At 37.8% G+C, this 14820-nt stretch overlaps 1 protein-coding gene across 4 annotated transcripts in view; it reads left to right on the top strand.

Annotated features, from left to right (window-relative positions):
• The window catches only part of celf5a (cugbp, Elav-like family member 5a), a 691759-nt gene extending 677240 nt beyond the window's left edge, over positions 1-14519 (top strand). For all 4 annotated transcript variants that reach the window (XM_061977890.1, XM_061977892.2, XM_061977891.1 and 1 more), the window contains exons 10-12: positions 1516-1659; positions 12273-12451; positions 13753-14519. In XM_061977890.1, coding sequence (XP_061833874.1) covers positions 1516-1659; positions 12273-12400 — 272 coding nt within the window. In that variant the 3' untranslated portion in view covers positions 12401-12451; positions 13753-14519. The remainder of the gene's footprint in view (positions 1-1515; positions 1660-12272; positions 12452-13752) is intronic.
• Positions 14520-14820: the final 301 nt, after the last annotated feature.

Here is a 14820-nt window from a genome sequence, read left to right as displayed (position 1 = left end):
ACACGGGCGTCGCCTATGTACTTTGCTACAAGTTGTTCCTTGAACTCAATAGCGATTACCCTACTTTCTTTATCAACGTGCTGGCACTCGCAATTTTCTTTGGCCCCAGGGTGGCTTATTTTGCAGCCGCACTTAATAATAAAATAAAAGGACACAGACTGAGTCTCCAGCGTGAGGAATTTTTGAGTGCGGGAACTAAATTCTGCGCAAGACTAATAACTGAGAAGGCATACAAAAACTCAATTGTACAAAAAATGGAGCGTAAAACACAGTTATTACTGTAAATGCGTCACAAAATGGTCAAAGTAGCAGAGAACCACTGCCGAATGTAAATGTTAATAATATTTTTCATAGTTTATCTATTTTCTCTTATAGGTTCTACTGATCGTGTTATTATGTTAGGTCAACAGTGTGAAACAAGATAATAGAGGTAGCTTAGCACAGCGTTTTTTCAACCACTGTACCGCGGGCTAAATACAGTCTGGTGTGCCGTGGGAGGATATGTAATATTACATAATTGGGTTAAAAATATTTTTTACAAACCAGTAATTATAATCCGCAAATGTGCCATTGTTGAGTGTCTGCATTGTCTAGAGCTCGGCAGAGTAACCATGTAATACTCTTCCATATCAGTAGGTGGCAGCAGGCAGCTAATTGCTTTGTAGATGTTTGTCGTGATCACAATATGTAGACGACAGCGGGAGGCAGAGTGCAGGTAAAAAGGTATCTAACGCTTAATCCAAAAATAAACAAAAGGCGAGTGCCGCTAAGAAAAGCCATTGACGCTTAGGGATGTCTATGCTAAACGAAACTAAAACTGAACTGGCTGTAAAGTAAACAAAAACAGAATGCTGGACGACAGCAAAGACTTACACCGTGTGGAGCAGACGGCGTCCACAAAGTACATCCGTACATGACATGACAATCAACAACGTCCTCACAAAGAAGGATAGCGTCCGCACAACTTAAATAGTCTTGATTGCAAAAACCAAGCAGGGGCGGGGAATAGCGTTCAAAGAAGACGTGAAACTGCTACAGGAAAATACCAACAAAACAGGCAAGGCCACCAAAATAGGAGCACAAGACAAGAACTAAAACACTACACAGGAAAAGAGAAAAAAACTCCAAATAAGTCACGATGTGATGTGACAGGTGGTGACAGTACACCTACTTTGAGACAAGAGCTACATTGATGCATGCTTGGTTATGGTTTGAATTCATATCCAACAATTGCGACAATGACTTTTTACTGCTGCTGAGTTTCATTTTTTAATGATTTCTGCTGGTGGTGTGCCTCCGGATTTTTTCAATGAAAAAAAGGTTGATAAACACTTCCAAATATTCTAATTTTGAATGCACTTTCTTCTCGTTTAAGAGACGTAACACCGACTGGTTACCAGTAGAATAACGAATGAACACGCCTCATCTTAATTAAGTCCGCCTGGAAGTCTGCACTGAGAAGACAGAAAACCAAGAAAGTCAATTCCCAGCAGTCAGTCTTGTCCCTGTCTGCAGGTCCAGAGGGCTGTAACCTGTTCATCTACCACCTGCCACAGGAGTTTGGAGACAATGAACTCATGCAGATGTTTCTACCCTTCGGCACTGTCATCTCTTCCAAGGTCTTCATGGACCGGGCGACCAACCAGAGCAAGTGTTTCGGTGAGTTCTTCAGCGCCGCTCGATCACAAGACGAGACACGCTCTAAGCTTAGTGTCAGCAGGGTTTACAAGGTTGCTACAAGAGGGGCTTTGATTGCTTCACATCACTAACATGGTGATGTAGCAATAACTTAATTTTGGAATATGATGCTTCCAATAATGATTGTTCACTTTTACTGCATGTCGTTATTGTCATTTATATTAACTAATTGCATCGTAGATTGCAGACCAACGTGAAATTCAAACTGATTGACCCAAGTTGGGAGGAAGCTAAAACTGTCATGTACTGCGACGTAAATGCTTCAATTAAAGGAACTGTACTTTTTGTGTTATTTGTCCACCATGTGTAAATGGTAAATAAAAACAGGATACAATGATTTGCAAATCCTTTTCAACTTATATTCAATTGAATAGGCTGCAAAGACAAAATATTTAATGTTCGAACTGAGAAACGTGTTGTTTTTTTTTGCAAATAATCATTAACTTAGAATTTAAAGGCAGCAACACATTGCAAAAAAATTGGCACAGGGGCATTTGTACCACTGTGTTACATGGCCTTTCCTTTTAACAACACTCAGTAATCATTTGGGAACTGAGGAGACCGAATTTGCAAGCTTTTCAGGTGGAATTATGTCCCATTCTTGCTTGATGTACAACTTAAGTTGTTCAACAGTACGGGGGTCTCCGTTGTGGTATTTCAGGCTTCATAATGTGCCACACATTTTCAATGGGAGACAGGTCTAGACTACAGGCAGGCCAGTCTAGTACCCGCACTCTTTGACTATGAAGCCAAGCTGTTGTAACACACGGATTGGCATTGTTTTGCTGAAATAAGCAGGGGCGTCCATGATAAGGTTGCTTGGATGGCAACATATGTTGCTCCAAAACCAGTATGTACCTTTCAGCATTAATGGTGCCTTCACAGATGTGTAAGTTACCCATGTCTTGGGCACTAATACACTCCCATACCATCACAGATGCTGGCTATTGAACGGTGCGCCTATAACAAACCGAGTGGTTCTTTTCCTCTGTGTTCTGTAGAACACGACGTCCACAGTTTCCAAAAATAATTTGAAATGTGGACTCGTCATATCACAGAAGACTTCTCCACTTTACATCAGTCCATCTTAGATGAGCTTGGGCCCAGCGAAGCCGGCAGCGTTTCTAGGTGTTGTTGATAAATGGCTTTCGCTTTCCATAGTAGAGTTTTAACTTGCACTTGCAGATGTAGCGACAAACTGTAGTTATTGACAGTGGTTTTCTGAAGTGTTCCTGAGCCCAAGTGGTGATATCCATTACACACTGATGTACTTTTTTAATGTAGTACTCCCTGAGGGATCAAAAGTACATGATATCATTGCTTACGTGCAGTGATTTCTTCAGATTATCTGAACCTTTTGATGATATTACGGACCGTAGATGGTGAAATCCCTAAATTCCTTGCAATAGCTCGTTGAGAAATTTTGTTTTTAAGCTGTTTGCTAATTTGCTCACGCATTTGTTCACAAAGTGGTGACCCTCGCCCCATCCTTGTTTGTGAAGGACTGAGCATTTCATGGAAGCTGTTTTTATACCCAACCATGGCACCCACCTGTTCCCAATTGGCCTGTTCACCTGTGGGATGTTCCAAATAAGTGTTTGATGAGTTCAGTCTTTTTTGCCACTTGTGCCAGCTTTTTTGAAACATGTTGCAGGCATCAAATTTCAAATGAGCTAATATATGCAAAAAATAACAATGTTTTCCAGTTCGAACGTTAAACATCTTGTCTTTGCAGTCTATTCAATTGAATATCGGTTGAAAAGGATTTGCAAATCATTGTATTCTGTTTTTATTCGCGATTTACACTACGTGCCAACTTCACTGGTATTGGGGTTTGTACTTTGTGAGACAAAAACACACATATTTCCCGTTTCTGTGTGTTCTAAATTGTGAAAAACTGCTTGCACAAGGAGGCTAAAAATGGTTATTTACTTATTTTGCCTATCAATCCCTCTAAAAAAAACAATAAAAAATCACCATTAACGTCCCATGTATGTGCTGTGACCTGCATATCAATATTATAGCAAAACTACCAAAACTGCGCCTTGCTCACAGAGACGTAAGCCAGCGACTGAGCTGCTGCTGCTGCAAATAGCTTCTGAGTTGCTGAAAAGTTGTGCCAACTTATAAATTATGCATTTTACTTGTATAGTAGAAGGTTGAGGTCCTAAGCTGAGAAGTTGGGCAACTTTGTAATTCAACTTGACACAGGCATCGCTAGGAATGCTTGTTTCGAGAGGATTGTGCTGAATGTATCATATAAACCAGGAGCCCAAGTAGTTCTGAAAGATACAACCATCCCATCAGTCGGCATCCCAGTGAAAAGTGACATTGTTCGTGACTATTCTGTTATGTTCAAATTTTGGTTAGTATTTAATGCTAATGCTACATCACAATCGGAATCAGAATCACTTTTTATTTATTTGGTCTTAAAAAAGTGGATGATATTCATAGAATTAAAGAAATAAATCATCAAAACATCTTGGCGAAGGAATTCAAGCATATCACTGCTAGTCTGAACCATAATGAAGCACAATGAGTCTAACGCCAGCCAAAAAAGTTGAATTAATATCTATGCAGCAGGCATTTATCCATGAAAGTATTGAAAAGCTGCTGATTGCGTTTTGGCAGAGAAGCAGCTGGAGAGAGGTACTGTAGGATTCCACTCTCCAAGTTAAATGCTGTACATTAGTATTACATTACTTCGTAAAACTACTTTTGTTGTTAGTAGTACTGCACACGCTATTGTATTATTTTCATACAATATGTATTAACTAAAAAGTGTGTTTTTATTTTTAAACGACATGTTACATGTTAAAATGGCGGTGTTTTGGGGAAGCAAGCGTATCACTGCTAGTCTGAACCATAATGAAGCAGAATGAGTCTAACGCCAGCCAAAAAAAGTATCTATGCACCAGAAATTTATCCATGAAAGTATTGAAAAGCCGCTGATTGCGTTTTGGTAGAGAAGCAGCTGGAGAGAGGTACTGTAGAATTCCACTCTCCAAGTTAAATGCTATACGTACATTATTATTATTATTATTATTATTGTTATTACATTACTTCATAAAACTACTTGTGTTGTTAGTAGTACTGTACATGCTATTGTATTATTTTCATACAATATGTCTTACCTAAAAAGTTTTTCTTTTTAAACGACATTTTGGCGGTGTTTTGGGGAGACAAGCATATCACTGCTAGTCTGAACCATAGTGAAGCAGAATGAGTCTGACGCCACCCAAAAAAGTTGATGTAGTATCTATGCAGCAGACATTTATCCATGAAAGTATCGAAAAGCTGCCGATCGCGTTTTGGTAGCGAAGCAGCTGGAGAGAGGTACTATAGAATTCCACTCTCCAAGTTAAATGCTATACATACATTATTACATTACTTCATGAAACTACTTTTGTTGTTAGTAGTACTGCACACGCTATTGTATTATTTTCATACAATACGTATCACCTAAAAAGTTTTTTTTTTTTTTAAACGACTTGTTACAAGTTAAAATGGTGTTGTTTTGGGAAGGCAAGCATATCACTGCTCGTCTGAACCATAATGAAGCAGAATGAGTCTAACGCCAGCCAAAAAAAGTATCTATGCAGCAGACATGTATCCATGAAAGTATTGAAAAGCTGCTGATTGCGTTTTGGTAGAGAAGCAGCCGGAGAGAGGTACTGTAGAATTCCACTCTCCAAGTTAAATGCTATACATACATTATCATTATTATTATTATTATTATTATTATTATTACATTACTTCATAAAACTACTTTTGTTGTTAGTAGTACTGTACATGCTATTGTATTATTTTCATACAATATGTATTACCTAAAAGGTTTTTCTTTTTAAACGACATTTTGGCGGCGTTTTGGGGAGACAAGCATATCACTGCTAGACTGAACCATAATGAAGCAGAATGAGTCTGACGCCAGCCAAAAAAGTTTAACTATTAACTATGCAGCAGACATTTATCCATGAGAGTATCGAAAAGCTGCCGATCGCATTTTGGTAGAGAAGCAGCTGGAGAGAAGTACTGCAGAATTCCACTCTCCAAGTTAAATGCTATACATACATTATTACATTACTTCATGAAACTACTTTTGTTGTTAGTAGTACTGTACACGCTATTGTATTATTTTCATACATTTATTAAATGACATGTTACATGTTAAAATGGCGGTGTTTTGGGGAGGCAAGCGTATCACTGCTCGTCTGAACCATAATGAAGCAGAATGAGTCTATCGCCAGCCAAAAAAAGTATCTATGCACCAGACATTTATCCATGAAAGTATTGAAAAGCTGCTGATTGCGTTTTGGTAGAGAAGCAGCTGGAGAGAGGTACTGTAGAATTCGTAGTTAAATGCTATACATACATTATCATTGTTATTATTATTATTACATTACATTACTTCATAAAACTACTTTTGTTGTTAGTAGTACTGTACATGCTATTGTATTATTTTCATACAATATGTATTACCTAAAAAGTTTGTTTTTCTTTTTAAACGACATGTTGCATGTTAAAATGGTGGTGTTTTGGGGAGACAAGCACCAATTAGATTACTTTTAATTCATCTTAATGGACGACGTTGAGTTGAGATACAAGTGTTCTGAGTTAAGAGCTCCGTCAAAGAACTAATTAAGCTCGTAAATTGAGGTACTACTGTACTAGAAATGTACCGTATTTTTCGGAGTATAAGTCGCACCGGAGTATAAGTCGCACCTGCCGAAAATGCATAATAAAGAAGGACAAAAACATTATGCAACTTTCATAAACTATGAAAAAAACTGCGACTTATAGTCCGAAAAATACGGTACTGCCTTTATTTATTTATTTTTTTGAGTGTCTTTTTACACTTTTTCTTATTTCCAACCATACAATTGCCATTCACCATATAAAAATGGACTTTAACTCAAACTTGAACCAGTGTATAAACACGTTTAGGGTTAGTGTAACTATAAAAATTGTGAAAAATGAATGGAATACTAAAAAAAAAAAAGGGTCTCACAACCTAACTGACCTCCATTTGCATCTTGATGACTGTTGTGTTTTGACTTCAGCGCTGTTAGAAAGGGTGACGTACACAAACATGTACAGTGTGGCCACAATGGCCATGATGTCGCCGATCAGGATCCATGTCCTCGTTTCCTGAGGGGTCGCTGCGTGACCTGAACACCCTGCTGCTGCTGCATCAGCATCACCCTTCTTGTGTCAATACTCTCACGAACCCCCTCACTGCGACCCCCCCTCCTGTCTCATTTAGTTCTGACAGCCTGCACGCATATAGCAATCCTGCCAGGCTTATAAAAGATTTGACCGTGCATATTGGGTCTGTGCATGGGTGGGGGTGCCAAGGCAAAGGACAATTATAGATCAGCATTTGTTTTCACTTCAGGGACAAAATTGATCGCCGATCCCGCCTCCCCAGGGGGCCTTAATAACATATAAATTCATGAAAGGAGGCCTATTTGCGGTATTGACTTATACACTATGCATTTACAACGTAATGTTGGGCCTGGGGTATGAGCAGGAAGAGTGTAATTAATCCGGGGAGAGGGAATGCATTTGAATGGAAGGAAACGACCGGCAAGTGCGGCCCCATTTGTGGCCCGCAGCTCTTTTTTTTATCGGCCCTGTGGCATATTCTTGTCATGACTTGAACTATGGCGTGGTTTGTTCTCCCGTGGTGCAAATGATTTGGACCATACGTGGCGTGAAGGGGAGTACATGATTTAATTTAATATTATCAAAAAAAAGAACAAACGAAAAGGCGCGCACAATGGCGGAGGTAAAAAACTTGGCTCGTGAAAACAAAACTTGCACAAAGACAGAAACTGTGAACAATGAAACAAAAACTTACTTGGCATGGGACTATGAACATGGCATTATGCAGAGTGACGTCAGGGGTATGATGTCGCCAGGGAGACTTCCTGGCAACAATCAGTTTAAATAATAGTGACATGATTAAAGACAGGTGCGTGAGTCGTGAGGGCTGGTGAAAACTAATAGGTTGCTATGGTGACAAACAAGAGTGCACAATGAGTCCAAACGTGGAACAAGTGAAACTAATGGGTAACCATGGAAACAAGACAAGGGAGTGAAAAGCAGGAACTAAAAAGAGTCCAAAACCAAACAGCACATGGCCAAACAAAAACATGATCAACACAGACATGACAATTCTACAGATAAAATAAACACAACTCGCAATAGAACATCACACAGAAAATGGTCTGAATCTGCCAACGTTTGCACCTGCAAATGCAAATGACAACATGTCATTTGCATGATATATATATATATATATATATATATATATATATATATATACTAGACAAGTTGTCTTGTATGTTCACTATTTTATTTAAAGACAAAATTGCAATAAAAAACATATGTTTAATGTACCGTAAGATTGTTTGTTATAATAAAGCCAATAATGCCATTTTTTGTGGTCCCCTTATTTTGAAAAGTATCAACAAGTACCGAAAACTATCAAAATACTGATATCAAAATATTGGTATTAGGACAATACTAGTAATAGAACATCACACAGAAAATGGTCTGAATCTTTCAACGTTTGCACCTGCAAATGCAAATGACAACATGTAATTTGCATGATATATATATATATATATATATATATATATATCATGCAAATATACAGTACATTAAACATGTGTTTTTTATTGCAATTTTGTATTTAAATAAAATAGTGAACATACAAGACAACTTGTCTTTTAGTAGTAAGTAAGCAAACAAAGGCTCCTAATTTAGACGTATACAGTAACATATTGTGTCATTTTCCATATTATTATTTTGTCAACATTATAAAGGACAAGCTGTAAAAATTGATTATTAGTCCACTTGTTCATTTACTGTTAATATCTGCTTATTTTCCGTTTCAACATGTTCTATCTACACTTCTGTTCAAATGCAATAATCACTTTTTTTTCTGCTGTTTGAAATTTTACATTAGTTTTGAATGATACCACAAATTTGGGTATCAATCCGATACCAGGTCGTTACAGGATCGTACATTAGTGATATTCAAAGTCCTCATGTGTCCAGGGACGTATTTCCTGAGTTTATAAACATAATATAATTTTTTTTTTTTAATAAAAAAGATGTTGGGTTGCTAAAATATATCGATGCAATCATAGTACCGTATTTTCCGCACTATAAGGCGCACCGGATTATAAGACGCACCTTCAATGAATGGCCTATTTTAAAACTTTGTTCATATATAAGGCGCACCGCATTATAAGGTGCATAGAATAGACGCTACAGTAGAGGCTGGGGTTACGTTATGCATCCCGTAGTTGCGAGACCTGTTGTGGCTCAATATTGGTCCATATATAAGGCGCACCGGATTATAAGGCGCACTGTCAGCTTTTGAGAAAATTGGAGGTTTTTAGGTGCGCCTTATAGTGCGGAAAATACGGTAGTATCAACTAGATACGCTCCTGTACCAACTGTTTTTTTGTTGTTTTTTTTGTTTTTTTTTGGTCTTTCTTGATTTTGCGGCTCCTCTGCAAAAGCTTATTGCAAAGAAAGACAGTAAGACAGTTAAGTTGCTGTTTGTTTGTTTGTTTTTGGGTCAAAACACTCAAACGGACCATTTAATTGCCTCAATACTAATACTGATAATAAGAATAATAACAATAAGTAATGTGAATAATAACCCAACTTTTTTTATTTGCTGAGCATATTTAGGACCACAATAGGCTGATGTCAGCATTGTTTAATGAATTATAACGTGAGGAATATTAAAGTGGCCCCTTACGCCTTTCACTTTTTTTTTTTTTATACGCAGCCCTCAGTGGAAAAGAGGGGGACAGGAAAAAGTCTCTTTAGTCATGTCTCCTTTGCCTTAATGGTCCCAGTCAGACCCGACCGAGCAGGCCCGGGCAGACACGTCTCCCAGGTGGCCGAGGAGAATCTCCTGCTGTTTTTCACGGGTCATGGAACCTTCCTAATGACACCCCAGACACAGGGGAGCGCATCAAGCGGAGACACACTCCACTGCAGTTTCTGGTCACTGACTTTTCAAGGCGTTATTTATTTATTTATTTATTTATTTATTTGATACCCTTCCTGGAAACGGGATGTTTAGTACAGTGTAGTATATTCTTGGGAGGGGTGGGGGGGGGGTCTCACACAGGGTCACTTGCAATCTAATGAGCACTTTTTACAGTCCAGACCTCCATCAAGGTGCAAAGAGTGTGTTCTGCATGTCAACACAAAGGATTCCTGCCAAAGGATGGCATTCACAATCTGGGTTTATTAGACTGTAATTCATCAATGTGCCCACTAGGTTGTGTCATAACACTCTAAGGCAGTGTTTTTCAGATACTGTCTGGTGTGCCGTGGGAAATTATGCAACTTCACCTAATCGGTCCAAAAAATATTTTTTGCAAAGCAATAATTATAATAATGTGCCGTTGTCTAGTAGAGCTTGTAGGGTAATCTTGTAATACTCCATATCAGTAGGTGGCAGCAGGTAGTTCATTGCTTTGTCGTGATCCCAATATGCAGAGCACAGCGGGAGACAGTGTGCAGGTAAAAAAGGTATGTAACGCTTAAACCAAAAATGTACAAAAGGCAAGTATCAGGATGGCTATGCAAAACAAAGGTAAAACTGCACTGGCTGCAAAGTAAACGAAAAACAGAATGCTGGACGACAGCAAAAACTTACAGTGTGTGGAGCAGACGGCGTCCACAAAGTACATCCGTACATGACATGACAATCAACAATGTCCCCACAAAGACGGATAGCGTACGCACAACTTAAATAGTCTTGATTGCGAAAACAAAGCAGGTGCGGGCAATAGCACTCAAAAGAAGGCGTAAAACTACTACAGGAGAACACCAACAAAACAGGAAGGGTCACCAAAATAACAGCGCAAGACAGGAACTAAAGCACTGCACACAGGAAACAACAACAAACTCAAAATAAGGCACGACAACCTGGTGGAGTTTAACTGTTTAACATTTTCTAACCTTTTCTCACAACATGCATTAGACCAAATAGTGGGTGGGGATCCGCTCGGGTGTTGCAGTAAAATGTCGGAGGGTCAGGAGCGACAGGAGATATTTTCAAGGGACAAGCGGTAGAAAATGGATGGATGGATGGATACACTAGTGTTAGAACAAGAGTGTGTTCTGCATGTCAACACAAAGGATGGCATTCACAATCCGGGTTCATTAGACTGTAATTCACCAACGTGCCCACTAGGTTGTGTCACAACACTCTAAGGCAGTGTTTTTCAACCACTGTGCCGTAGTGTGCCGTGAAATATTATCTGGTGTGCCGTGGTACATGATGCAACTTCACCTAATTGGTCCAAAAAATATTTTTTGCAAAGCAATAATTATAATAATGTGCCGTTGTCTAATAGAGCTTGTAGGGTAATCTTGTAATACTCCATATCAGTAGGTGGCAGCAGGTAGTTCATTGCTTTGTCGTGATCCCAATATGCAGAGCACAGCGGGAGACAGTGTGCAGGTAAAAAAGTTATGTAACGCTTAAACCAAAAATGTACAAAAGGCAAGTCCCGCTAGGAAAGGACACTGAAGCATCAGGATGGCTATGCAAAACAAAAGTAAAACTGAACTGGCTGCAAAGTAAACAAAAAACAGAATGCTGGCTCAGCGAAGCCGGCGGCGTTTCTGGGTGTTGTTGATAAATGGCTTTGGCTTTGCATAGTAGAGTTTTAACTTGCACTTACAAATGTAGCGACAAACTGTAGTTACTGACAGTGGTTTTCTGGGGTGTTCCTGAGCCCATGTGGTGATATCCTTTACACACTGTTGTCGCTTTTTGATGCAGTACCGCCTGAGGGATCGAAGGTCACGGGCATTCAATGTTGGTTTTCAGCCTTGCTGCTTACGTGCAGTGATTTCTCCAGATTCTCTGAAGCATTTTGTTCTTAAACAATTTGCTCATGCATTTGTTCACAAAGTGGTGACCCTCGCCCCATCCTTGTTTGTGAATGACTGAGCATTTCATGGAAGCTGCTTTTATACCCAATCATGGCACCCACCTGTTCCCAATTAGCCTGTTCACCTGTGGGATGTTCCAAATAAGTGTTTGATGAGCATTCCTCAAATTTCTCAGTCTTTTTTGCCACTTTTTTGAAACATGTTGCAGGCATCAAATTCCAAATGAGCTAATATTTGCAAAAAATAACAAAGTTTTCCAGTTTGAACGTTAAGTATCTTGTCTTTGCAGTCTATTCAATTGAATGTAGGTTGAAATGGATTTGCAAATCATTGTATTCTGTTTTTATTTACCATTTACACAACGTGCCAATTTCACTGGTTTTGCGTTTTGCACATAAAGAGTTGGACATATTGTAATTTGAGTTATAATAGATAGTTTGTTGTTTTGTTACATTATTGTGTAAAGTTGCAGTCCAGAAGTATGTTGACAGGAGTCACCATCCTGTCAAGAAAGTAAGTGTGACCAGAGGAGGCACATTACAAATTCTTAACCCAAATATATACAGTGGAATTTAATATACATATTTTCTAGTTGTCTATGATTTGTAGTTCATCTTTCTTTTTTCCCCCTGCAGGCTTTGTGAGTTTTGACAACCCCACCAGCGCGCAGGCAGCTATCCAGGCCATGAACGGCTTTCAGATTGGCATGAAGAGGTTGAAAGTCCAGCTAAAGAGACCGAAGGATGCCAGCCGCCCTTACTGACACAGCCTACCTTTATTATTCATCGCAGCAGCAGCAACAGCAGCAGCACAGGTGAGTTATTTAACTTATTTCAGTAGGAATTTATATGTTTCATGGTATTTTTAGTTATTTAATGTTCCATTTAATTTGTGTTGCATTGGTCATGCATTAAATAAATAAATGCAAAAGGTTCTGAAAAATATAAATTGGTCGTTAAATAAATAATATAATATATATATATATATTTTTTTATGTATTTGTTAAAAAAAGGTAATGAATCAAATACATTATTTATCAAACAAATACAAAGGAGGTTCACTATAATGCTTTTTAGATCATATTGCAAAAGTAATTGATTAATGGACATCAGCATCGTAAAATTTAAATCTAATAAAATAATATATTAATTAATATGTTCAATTTAATTATTTCTGAGTACGTCACAATTAATTAACTATTTAATTAACAGGAAATATCTGCATCAGGGAATTTCAGCATCATAAAATTAATTGAATTAATACAATTGTCATTAACTACATACATTGGTTTTGAAATAAATTACACAAACTTAGATTCAAAATAAAATTATTTCTGACTATTTTGCAATAATTATTTCAGTGAAATTAAATATTAATACTTACTGAATCTTAATATCATTAACAAATCGGCATTGCATTAATTAAAACAAATAATTTACTATATAAATCGGTTGCTAAAATAAAGGATCAATATTAATATTTCGGACAATTTCGCAATTATTTCAATTAAAATAACTATGACATTAAATAGTATATATTATGTATCATTAAATATCATCATCATGTATAAAGGAGCGTTCAATTAATTAAAATTATAGATAATACAGCAATATGGCCAATATAATTACTTCTGACCAAATTTGAGATTTAACAAGTTTATTCATTGGCAATCCTATCATCAAAAATGACAGGCCATTAAAAAACTAAAAAAATGTCTAAATCAGTTTTGATATACAGCAAATTATGTGGTTATTTTAATTAGTTTACATCTAATTAATTCAATTGATGTAATGTTTAATGTTGGCCTCCCCAAAAAATATTCCATAACTCTTGAGTGTTGTCTTTCAATTTAACCTAAAAATATGCTCAAGCCACAATCTTAACACTTTAAGGTGCAGATGTTTCTTATTAATTATTCATAATTATTCATTAATTGTTATTAATTAGGAAAAACTCTTGTCAACGTGTTGATTGACAATGATCAATTGGTACGCCAGTCTGGGTTGGCCCTCTGCAGAGTGTTAAGACAGCATTAAAGTGTTCACAGTTGAAGAAATTGATCAGTTTAATGGCAATAACATAGAAAAATAAATACAAATATGCTCTATTTTTCAGGTTTTAGAGGACACGTGACGATATCACGGCGGGGCTTTTCTCTCTTTCTTTTTTTTTTTCCTTGGAAAAGCAACATATGTTTTTTTTTAAATAACAAAAGCGCGTGAGGATTTTTTTTTTGGGGAGGGGGGGGGATTTATTTTGGAAGACATATCAGCATTTACTTATGAAGACACAAGTCGGAAGGAGACGTGGAGGCGTGTCGCCGGGGGACGCTAACAGATGGCACAGTGCGAGGAAGGAAGGCGAGGAAGAAAAAAAAAAAAACTGACAGAAAAAACACTGAACTCCAGAACTTTTTTTCTTGTTGAGACTTGAATCGTTAATTAAGCAACAAACTTAACAAACAGGAAGAAGCAGCAACAACAAATAGATTTCTATATACATTCTATATACATATATATAAATATATATATATATAAACAGGAGATGCGCTTGTGGCTTTTACTGCACTGGACAAATGAGGGTTCCAAACTCAAAGACGAACAGTGGCGAGACAAAAAAAAAAAAAAAAAAAGCCCTTCTTCACTTCTTCGTCCGCTGGAAATCTTTCTCTTTCCCCTCTCTTTTTCTCGTATTGTCGCCCCAGCGAGCGCCGAGGAGGAGGCCAGCAGCCCTGGAGGAGGTCACTGAGAAGGTTAGCAACAACTGAGAATCTTTCACCCAAAAAGGGACCAAAGGACCAAACCTGTTTGTATTGTTCTGAGCAGTAATGCGTAGTATTAACGAATTCAAAGCAACTACTTATGGTATTTACACGTCAAGGAGGGGGCGGGGGGGGGGGGGGGGGGGTAAAAAAAAACTAGCTTGAGGTTGAAACACACAATAAAAAAAAAAGGAGTAATGTTTTTTGTTTTTTTTGTTTTTTTTTAAATAGCTACTGGGTTTGAGAATACATAAAAAAAAAAAAAAGGTTGGAAAAAAAAAAAAAAAGCTTTTCTATTTTAATGCCGTAGTATAGAGTAGGGGTCGGGGGTTGTTACGGGCATGTTCATTTCATTCGCATTTCATCTCAGAGGCAACTAAACGACACGTGGCGGGCCGCATATTGATTTAGATCGAGATTTA

The sequence above is a fragment of the Nerophis lumbriciformis genome, linkage group LG18 (genome assembly GCF_033978685.3).
Source record: "Nerophis lumbriciformis linkage group LG18, RoL_Nlum_v2.1, whole genome shotgun sequence".
NCBI classification, from domain to species: Eukaryota; Metazoa; Chordata; class Actinopteri; order Syngnathiformes; family Syngnathidae; genus Nerophis; species Nerophis lumbriciformis.
This window is presented reverse-complemented; position numbering and strand designations above follow the sequence as displayed.